This window comes from Conger conger, chromosome 15 (genome assembly GCF_963514075.1).
Source record: "Conger conger chromosome 15, fConCon1.1, whole genome shotgun sequence".
Classification (NCBI taxonomy): domain Eukaryota; kingdom Metazoa; phylum Chordata; class Actinopteri; order Anguilliformes; family Congridae; genus Conger; species Conger conger.
In genome coordinates, this window is record NC_083774.1 from 62249 (window position 1) to 72970 (window position 10722).

Sequence of the window (10722 nt, forward strand, 5' to 3'; positions counted from 1 at the left end):
AGAACAGGATCTGGGCCGAGAGTCAGAGCCAGATCTGGGCCTAGAGTCAGAACAGGATCTGGGCCTAGAGTCAGAACAGGATCTGGGCCTTGAGTCAGAACAGGATCTGGGCCGAGAGTCAGAGTCAGATCTGGGCCGAGAGTCAGAGCTGAATCAGGGTCCTCTGCTTGCCTGTATGGAGATCACCCGCTCCGGCAGTGAACCTGATTGGCTGCAGGGAGAGGGGGCAAGTGACGGGGCAGTGCAGATGGAGAACGAGGACTTCTGTGCCGTGTGCCTGAATGGGGGGGACCTACTCTGCTGTGACCGCTGTCCCAGAGTCTTCCACCTGGCCTGTCACATCCCCGGCCTGCTCAGCTTCCCAGCGTAAGCACAGTCCCTACGCTGCCTAAACCCGCCCCTGCTGCCTAACCCCGCCCCTGCTGTCTAACCCCGCCCCTGCTGCCTAACCCTGCCGCGAGAGGTATATTCTGAGTGGAGAGAGAGGTATATTCTGAGTGGAGAGAGAGGTATATTCTGAGTGGAGAGAGAGGATATTCTGAGTGAAGAGAGAGAGGTATATTCTGAGTGGAGAGAGAGGTATATCCTGTGTGGAGAGAGAGGTATATTCTGAGTGGAGAGAGAGAGATATTCTGAGTGGAGAGAGAGGTATATTCTGAGTGGAGAGAGAGGTATATTCTGAGTGGAGAGAGAGATATATTCTGAGTGGAGAGAGAGGTATATTCTGACTATTTTAGTACATTCTGGTTCTTATTCAGGGGTGACTGGCTGTGCTCGCTGTGCCGTGATGTCCTGCAGCCAGAGCTGGAGTACGATTGTGAGAACACTCGTATCTGCGGAGAAAATGCACCAAAGGGCCTCTCCTACGGACTATCTCCTAGTGATCAGAGGGTAAGAAGGCAGGGTTCTGACCTTCTCTGGTTCCCATGTGCCTGGATTCTGGACCAGAGTGTGTGACTTCTCTGTTTTTGTGTTCTTGTGTAGAGGTGTGAGAAGCTGACACTGTTGGTCTCCTGCAACATCCTAAGTGCTCCATTCCATGAACCTGTGAGTCTGCAGGTGAGTGTCTCACACTGCCTCCTACCCACAATCCCCCATTGCCTCCTACCCACAATCCCCCAACTGCTGCCTACCCACAATCCCCCACTGCCTCCTACCCACAATCTCACACTGCCTCCTACCCACAATCCCCCACTGCATCCTACCCACAATCCCCCACTGCCTCCAACCCACAATCCCCCACTGCCTCCTATCCACAATCCCCCACTGCTGCCTACCCACAATTCCCCACTGCCTCCTACCCACAATCCCCCACTGCTGCCTACCCACAATCCCCCACTGCCTCCTACCCACAATCTCACACTGCCTCCTACCCACAATCCCCCACTGCCTCCTACCCACAATCCCCCACTGCCTCCAACCCACAATCCCACACTGCCTCCTACCCACAATTCCCCACTGACCCATCTTCCCAGCAGACATTGTGGTCATGCAGGTATTGTGATTACACAGAGAAAGAGGATAGTGGATGATCAAAGATAAAAAGACAGCCATTCAAACCACTCACTTTTTCCAATCTAGGCCCGACATTACTATCAGATTATAAGAAGGCCGATGGATCTCTCTGCAATACGAAGCAAGCTGAACAAGAGAAGCCCTCTGCACTACTACACACCGGACCATTATGTGTCCGACATCTGTCTGATGTTCAGGAACTGTGCAACGTTTAATTACGTAAGTACACATGCAGGCTACATGTTTAAGCATTTTTTACTCAGAAACACCATAAGGGCAAAAAGATAAGCTTTTGCATTTAAATAGACATACATCAAATATGAATACAGAAATAATAAAATCTAATTATAGATGCTCTCATGAAAAATGATTTAATTTACAGAATTTTCTCCTGGTTGAGACATTTTATAATTTTGTGACCTTAGAATTACAAGGTTCTATCTGCATTCTGAGTGGTTTTCAGATATTGAGCTTCAAAGAGTGAATGGGCTCCAAGCAAATACGACCTTTTTAAATGTAGCATTTTTTCATACTTTTCAACAGTATTCTTGTGTAAAACCTCACACATATATTTGCCCCCTAAAAAACAAATTATTTATGGCACCAACTCATTTTTGTAAAAAATGTCAGTTAGAACCTTGTAATTCTAAGGTATAGAATGTTTAAATTCACCAGTGACTGATTGTTTGGGTCACCAAGTACAATGAAAGTTAGTATCATTTGAATTTTGGCATATTTGCAATGCTATTGGTATAGCTTGTGTTCCCATGTGCTGTTGTCAATTGTAAGCAATGGAAGACTAAAACAGCTTTTTTTGTGCTTCTACAAAGCAGGATTACAGAGTAATCCAAATAACTGTATAGAGTAAAATTTGGCCCCTGTCCAAATCTAGAATTTAGACTGAAGTATTTCCTTTGTGCAGTTATCCAGCAAAGTCTTGAATCCTACTTTTGTGGAACAGGGTTCCATTTGATAATAATAATAATTTTTAATGGGTCAAAGGATCCAGTTTGTCTGTTCAGACTCCCTGTAGTCCTGTCTGGGCCCAGTCATGCATATGCAGCCCAACACACTGTACCTGTTATTGACTTGCCTAGTTGAAATCTTTCTTTAAGCGCTTCAGAGACTTTGTTTCCTGCATTGTGGTTACTTTTGCATTATGAAAATACACTCAGTGAGCACATTATTAGGTATTTATTACACTTATTTTTTTAGACTTTTAGACTACTGCTGTAGCCTATTTACTTAGAGTTATGATGCGTTGTGTATTCAGAGAGTCTCTGTATACACAATGTGTGGTTATTTGCATTACTGTCATCTTCCTGTCAGCTTTGACCAGTTTGACCATTCTCCTCTAATGTCTCTCATTAACAAGGCATTTCTGTCTGCAGAACTGCTGCTCACTAGATTTTATTTTTGTTTTTTTCCACCATTCTTTTCAAACTCAGACTAGTGTGTATGAAAATCCCAGGAGATCAGCAGTTTCTGAGATACTCAAACCACCCTGTCTGTCACAAACAATCATTCCACGGTCAAAGTCACTTACAGTTGTGTTCAAATAAATAGCAGTGTGTTAAAAAAGTGAATAAAGTGCAAATATTTTTTAATAGCTCTTAGTTCAATATTTCAAATGTAGTGGAAACATTACATATTCGATTCCAAATCAAAGCATTAGCAAATTTTATGAAGTCTCCATTATACTTTTACAGGAAGAATCTGTAAAAAAAAATGACAATGTTGACATTTTTCTCTTCAAACACTCTTCAAACTGTATAAACTGAAGACATTTTTCAAGATTTAACTTCACTTTAAATTACTGAACTAATACAGTGCTCAGCGTAAATGAGTACACCCCCTTGGAAAAGTAACATTTTAAACAATATCTCAATGAACACAAAAACAATTTCCAAAATGTTGACAAGGCTAAGTTTTATTTAACATCTGTTTAACTCAAAACATGAAAGTAAGGTTAATAATATAACTTAGAGAACAAAATGTTCAGTTTTACTCAAATTAGGGTGATGCAAAAATGAATACACCCCACTGAAAGTCTCTGGAGCAAAGCTAAATTTTAGACTACAAATATCTAATTTAACAATAATCAACCACAGGTGAGTCTAATTATTCATTACACAGGTGTCCAGCAGACTGTTGACTATAAAAGGGTGTTACTTCCCTTCCCATTTCATGTTGTGCAATGGCACCACATGGAAGAGAAATGTCGAGAGACCTGAGAAAGAAAATAATTTCTTTACACCGCAAAGGTGAAGGCTACAAGAAGATCAGCAAAGCTTATCAGTCAGAATACTATAGCAAAAGTGATACAAAAATTTAAAAAAGATGGAACTGCAACCATCTCACAGAGACGTCCAGGCCGTCCATGGAAGTTACCACCTCGACAGCAGCGTCTTCTGATGCGAAGGGTTGAAGAAAAATCGGCATGCAAATTCACTGCAGTTATCTAAGGAAGTAGAAAGCCAAACTGGGGTGACTATTTCTCGTGACACAATACGGCGTACACTGCAGAGGAATGGCATGCGTGGGTGCCGTCCACGAAGGAAGCCTCTCCTAAAGCCCAGGCACAAAAAAGCCCGCCTAGAGTTTGCCAGGGCCCATGCTGACAAAGATGAAGACTACTGGGACTCTATACTCTGGAGTGATGAGACCAAGATAAATGTTTTTGGAACTGATGGCTTCAAAACTGTATGGCGTCACAAAGGTGAGGAATACAAAGAAAAATGCATGGTGCCTACAGTGAAACATGGTGGTGGCAGTGTCCTTATGTGGGGTTGCATGAGTGCTGCTGGTGTTAGGGAGCTGCATTTCATTCATGGCATCATGAATTCACAGATGTATTGCTCTATACTGAAAGAGAAGATGCTACCATCACTCCATGCCCTTTGTCGTCATGCACTTTTCCAACATGACAATGATCCTAAACACACATCTAAGGCCATTGTTGGATTTCTGAAGAAGAACAGGGTGAAAGTGATTCAGTGGCCAAGTATGTCTCCTGATCTGAACCCAATTGAACACCTGTGAGGAATTCTGAAGAGTCTCTAAAAGAGGTCATTCTTGAAGAATGGAAAAAGATTGATGTAGCAAAATGTTGTCAACTTGTTCATTCCATGCCTAGAAGACTTGGTGCTGTCATTAAAAATCATGGGGGCCATACAAAGTACTAGATGTAGTAGTTTATGTTGTGGGGTGTACTCATTTTTGCATCGCCCTTATTTGAGTAAAACTGAAAAATGTGGAATCTGAGTTATATTATTAACCTTACTTTTGAGACGGGTGCGTGGGGGTTGGACCCAAAATGCACGACTCCGAAACAATAGTAATATAAAGACCCCTCAGGGCTTTATTCGGGACGAATCCCAGGAGAGTAGTCAACACAAGCAAAGTCCATACACGTAGATCCAGCCAAACAAAAAGTAAACAAACAAAAAGCACGGTGCCGAGGGAAGAGGCAAACTCGTAGTCGGTAAACGTGCAGGGAGGTCCGGTAGCAGGAGAGCTGTCAGCGGGGCTGAAGTACAGGCGGACGGCAGGCAGGCAGAGTCGTAGTCGAGGGCGATGCGGAAGTCGAAACCATAAAAGTTCAAGAGGCAGACAATTTCGCGAAGAACAGTTGCGCGACTGGGTTATAAATGCGGGTGTAGACAGGTGTAGACAATTAGTTAGAGCGTAGCAAGGAAATGGAAAACAGGTGCGATGGATGACAAGTTTAACAAGGAGATTAGTAATCGTTAGTAATAAACCTATCCTGCCCTAGCATTAGTAAATTAGTAAATGACATGCACGAGAAACGTAAGGTAACATGAACACATGATTAGTCTTGTTAGTTTCTACCCAATCCTGATCTAGCGTTAGTCGTTTTAGTAAATAGACAAATGGAAATAATTAGGGAGTGAATGACAGAAGGAGCGAGAGAGAAAAGGCGGAACGCAAGGTTTGCGGAAAGACATGTAAAAGTGTATGCATAAACAACGACCAGTTAACGTAACAATAAACATAAATCAAAACATAATACAAAACGAAACTAAGACGATAACCATTCAACATAACAAGGTAATATAATCGTAACGAAACATAACTAGACATGACGAGAAAATAAATCGTAACAAGAAATAAACTAAACAACATGACGAACCTAGACTAACATAATACATGATAAGACACTACGTGACTAAGACAACATGAATAAACATAAAACATGGCAAGACAGACCTGAAACGTGACAACTTTCATGTTATAAGTTAAACAGATGTTATAAGAAACTTGGTCTTGTCAACATCTTGGAAATTGTTTTTGTGTTCATTGAGATATTGTTTAAAGTGTTACTTTTCAAAGGGGGTGTACTCATTTACACTGAGCACTGTATTTAGTTGCATAACCACTGTTTTTGATAACTGCTGCGCATCTGTGTTGCATCGAGTCAACCAACTTCTGGCACCTAGAAACAGGTATTTCAGCCCAGGATGAACAAACTACATTCCACAGTTCCTGTGAATTTTTGGGTTTGGCTTCAGAAACTGCACTTTAATGTCACCCCACAAGTTTTCAATGGGGTTGAGGTCAGGGGATTGAGTTGGCCACTCCATAACCTCAATCCTTTTTGCTTGCTTACTCGTTGTCTTGTTGAAACACCCATTTCAGGGGCATTTTCTCTTTGGAAAATGGCAACATAATCTCTTCCAAGTATTTTCATGTATTCAAACTGATCCATGATTCCTGGTATACAAACCCAACACTGTTGTATTAAAAACATCACCATACCATGATTTTTGCACCACCATGCTTCACTGTCTTCATAGTGTACTGTGGCTTGAATTCAGTACCCGGGGGTAGTCTGACATACTGTCAACGACCACTAGACCCGAAAAGAACAATTTTACTCTCATCAGTCCACAGAATGTTACGTTATTTCTCTTTGGGCCACCGATTCTACACATGCCCTTTTTTCAACAATGGTTGTTCCGTATCTACATAATTCTATGCATTGCACTGCTTTCACACAATTGGCTGATTAGATAATTGCATGAATAAGTAGGTGTAATAAAGTAAACATTTTCTTAAGTGCTCGGTGAGTGTAGATACATAATACATACTGTGAAGCAGCATTTTATAATGCATATTCTTTTTTCTCTCACTATAAGTCTTTCTCTGTTTATCTTAACCGTTATGTCGCTTGTGTCTGTATGTGACTAGCTAGCTGAAGAGGCTGCCTACAACGATGCATGTATTGTAATGGAAACAGTACATTTGCTGTCGCTGTATTGTCATTTGGGTGGAAACAACATGGGGCCTACAGCCTACAGTACTGTGCAAAAGTTTTAGGCAGGCGTGAAAAAATGCTGTAAAATAAGAATGCTTTCAAAAATAGAAATGTTAATAGTTTATTATTATCAATTAACAAAATGCATGAACAGAAGAAGTGAATGAACAGAAGAAAAGTCTAAATCAAATCAATATTTGGTGTGACCGCCCTTTGCCTTCAAAACAGCATCAATTCTTCTAGGTCAGGGGTCGGCAACCCTGGTCCTGGAGAGCCGCAGGGTGTGCTGGCTTTCGTTGTTACTTGGCATTAATTGATCAATGAAAGCCGTTGATTACACAGTCAACTCACTTCACCTGGTTTCTTGGGTCTGAATCGGTTGCTTATTTTAAGGTGGAGACAAAAGCCAGCACACCCTGCGGCTCTCCAGGACCAGGGTTGCCGACCCCTGTTCTAGGTATACTTGCACACAGTTTTTGAAGGAACTCGGCAGGTAGGTTGTTCCAAACATCTTGGAGAACTAGCCACAGTTCTTCTGTGGATCTAGGCAGCCTCAAATGCTTTTGTCTCTTCATGTAATCCCAGGCAAACTCGATGATGTTGAGATCAGGGCTCTGTGGGGGCCATACCATCACTTCCAGCACTCATTGTACTTCTTTACTAATATAGTTCTTAATGACATTGGCTGTAAGTTTGGGGTCGTTTTCCTGCTGCAGAATAAATTTGGGGCCAATCAGATGCCTCCCTGGTGGTACTGCATGATGGATAAGTATCTGCCTGTACTTCTCAGTATTGAGGATACCATTCATTCTGACCAAATCCCCAACTCCATTTGCAGAAATGCAGCCCTAAACCAGCAAGGAATCTCCACCATGCTTCACTGTTGCCTGCTGACACTCATTCTTGTACCGCTCTCCAGCCCTTCAGTGAACAAACAGCCTTCTGCTACAGCCAAATATTTCACATTTTGACTCATCAGTCCAGAGAACCTGCTGCCATTTTTCTGCACCCCAGTTCCTGTGTTTTCATGCATAGTTCAGTTGCTTGGCCTTGCTTCCACGTCGGAGGTATGGCTTTTTGGCTGCAATTCTTCCATGAAGACCACTTCTGACCAGACTTCTCCACACAGTAGATGGGTGTACCTGGGTCCCACTGGTTTCTGCCAATTCTGGGCAGAGGGCACTGCTGGACATCTTCTGATTGTGAAGGGAAGTAAGCATGATGTGTCTTTCATCTGCTGCACTAAGTTTCCTTGGCCGACCACCGCGTCTACGGTCCTCAATGTTGCCAGTTTCTCTGTGCTTCTTCAACAGAGCTTGGACAGCACATCTGGAAACCCCTGTCTGGCTTGAAATTTCTGCCTGGGAGAGACGTTGCTGATGCAGTATAACTACCTTGTGTCTTGTTGCTGTGCTCAGTCTTGCCATGGTGTATGACCCTTGACATTGAACTGTCTTCAGCAACCTCACCTTGGACGCAGTTTGGCTGTTCCACACCCAGTTTCAACCCTCCTACACAGCTGTTTCTGTTTCAGTTAATGATTGTGTTTCAACCTACATATTAATTGAATCATTAGCTCCTGTTTGGTATAATTGGTTAATCACACAACTGACTGTTTGCCTACAAAATCCCTGACTTTGTGCAAGTGTACCTAGAAGAATTGATGCTAGTTTGAAGCCAAAGGGTGGTCACACCAAATATTGATTTGATTTAGAGTTTTCTTCTGTTCACTCATTTTGCATTTTGTTAATTGGTAATATTAACAAACTAACACTTCTGTGGGCGGCACAGATGGTGCAGTGCGTAGCACTGCCGCCTCACAACAAGGAGGTCCTGGGTTCGAATCCCCGACGGCCAGGGCCTCTCTATGCGGAGTTTGCATGCTCTCCCTGTGTCTGTGTGGGTTTACTCCGGGTACTCTGGTTTCCACCCACAGTCCAAAGACATGCAGGTTAGGCTGATTGGAGAGTCTAAATTTCCCGTAGGTATGAGTGTGTGAGTGAATGGTGTGTGTGCCCTGCGATGGACTGGTGACCTGTCCAGGGTGTATTCCTGCCTTTTTCCCAATGTATGCTGGGATAGGCTCCAGCCCCCCTGCGACCCTGTTCAGGATAAGCGGGTTAGGATAATAAATGAATGAATGATGAATTAACATTTCTATTTTTGAAAGCATTCTTACTTTACAGTATTTTTTCACACCTGCCTAAAACTTTTGCAAAGTACTGTACATGTGGTACAGACAGTTAGGAGTAATCCGGGAGAATTGTGAACCGGGGAGGATTCTGGGAGAGGGCAGGAAAAATCAGAAAATGGGTTGGGAGGTATGATCCCTACTGCAGGTCAGCTAAGTATGCGGCTTACCTTCCTCTCTCTCCATTGCAGCCCGACTCTGAAGTGGCACAGGCTGGTCGGAGCCTAGAGGCCTTCTTCCAATCCAAACTCAGGGAGGTGTTTCCCAGCCAGGCCTGGCCTCCTGCCAATGACAGCAACTCAGATGTCAGGGACTACAGGACGCTCCGCAGAGCAGGTGCGGAAGGAACACTGTTACAGGAACACTGTTACAGGAAGAGGAAGAGGCGGCGACCTCTGAACTGGAAGCAGCTTCATTTTTAATCAGAGCAGCAAGTGGTCTCTGAGCATCTACCGGTTCAGCCAGCAGGATAGGGCTTTTATTCAACAAATGAAAGTTGCCGTATTTTGATTCTTGATTACATTAATCTTTCCTGTGTATACAGCATATTACTTGTTTTACATACAGTACTGTGCAGAAGTCATAGGCACCCTAGACTTTATTATACATATATACATATATATGTTTATTTTTTTGTGTGTGTTCCTATAAAATAACACATTTGAGATTTCCAAATTTTCATTTTCCAAAAGATTTAAATTTACAGATACATTTTTGTATTTAATTTTAAAAAGTAACATATTACTGTAAGCAATTGACTACTTTTTACATAAAAACCTGATCAAGGCTGTCTGATAACAGAAGCAAGGAGTCAACCAAAGTCTGCAAAAGAACTGTGGCAAATTCTCCAACATGCTTGGAACAACCTCCCTGCTAATTGTCTTATAGAACTGCAGGACAGCGTTGGCTATCATAGAGAAGTGATGCAGTTTTAACATCGAAGGGTGGTCACAAAAAATATTGATTTGATTCAGTTTTTAACTATTCTGCCAAATTACTCAAATATAATGTAAAATGTATATTATGTTTATTTAGGACCTTTCATTGAATTATTTTGGAAATAATATTATCTGTACAGAGTGTTATACAGGTGCCTACTACTTTTGCACAGTACTGTATATCTGTGCAGTACTGGTATCACAGGCATGTTGCTGTCTGATAATACTGAAATATGTTATAATGCAATCTAGTATGACAATAAGTCTACTATTGTAAGTTTGCTATTACAGATTTCACATGGCAATGATTGACAACTCTTCATAATTGCTACTTGTATTTATCCTCTACATTTACAATTATTGGCATATATAAAACAGATTGATTTCATGTTGATGTTTATTTACTTTTTATTGTCTGCTTTCTTTGAAGACAAAATGTTTTGGTTTGTAATTTTTTACAAACCGAAGATATCACAAGGGGTTTAATAAAATATATTTATTAAACAAACGTAAAACACAGAACAGATAAACTAACGGGAAGTTAGTAAGGAAATTTAGTTGGGTATGTGTGTGTGCGTGTGTGTGGCGCGCGTGTCGCTTGAACAAAGGAAAGGTAAAAGTGGGAGTAGCTAGCTTGGGTAAGCTAGAGTTCTGGGTGTGTTAGTTATTGTTAGCTGTGAGAAGACTACTTGCGTAGTTTACTCTATATATGCGCAAAAGACGGCGAATCAATTCACGTACATATATAGCTAACAAAATACATTCCAATGATAAGACGGCAAATATGGAAACACAGATTC

General features: G+C 42.0%; 1 protein-coding gene across 1 annotated transcript; it reads left to right on the plus strand.

Annotated features, from left to right (window-relative positions):
- Positions 1-123: 123 nt before the first annotated feature.
- On the plus strand, positions 124-10322 carry LOC133110959 (tripartite motif-containing protein 66-like). The gene is made up of 5 exons (XM_061221087.1): positions 124-366; positions 759-891; positions 985-1059; positions 1582-1734; positions 9176-10322. The coding sequence occupies exons 1-5, from the start codon at positions 176-178 to the stop codon at positions 9404-9406; spliced, it is 783 nt and encodes a 260-aa protein (XP_061077071.1). The 5' UTR covers positions 124-175; the 3' UTR covers positions 9407-10322.
- Positions 10323-10722: the final 400 nt, after the last annotated feature.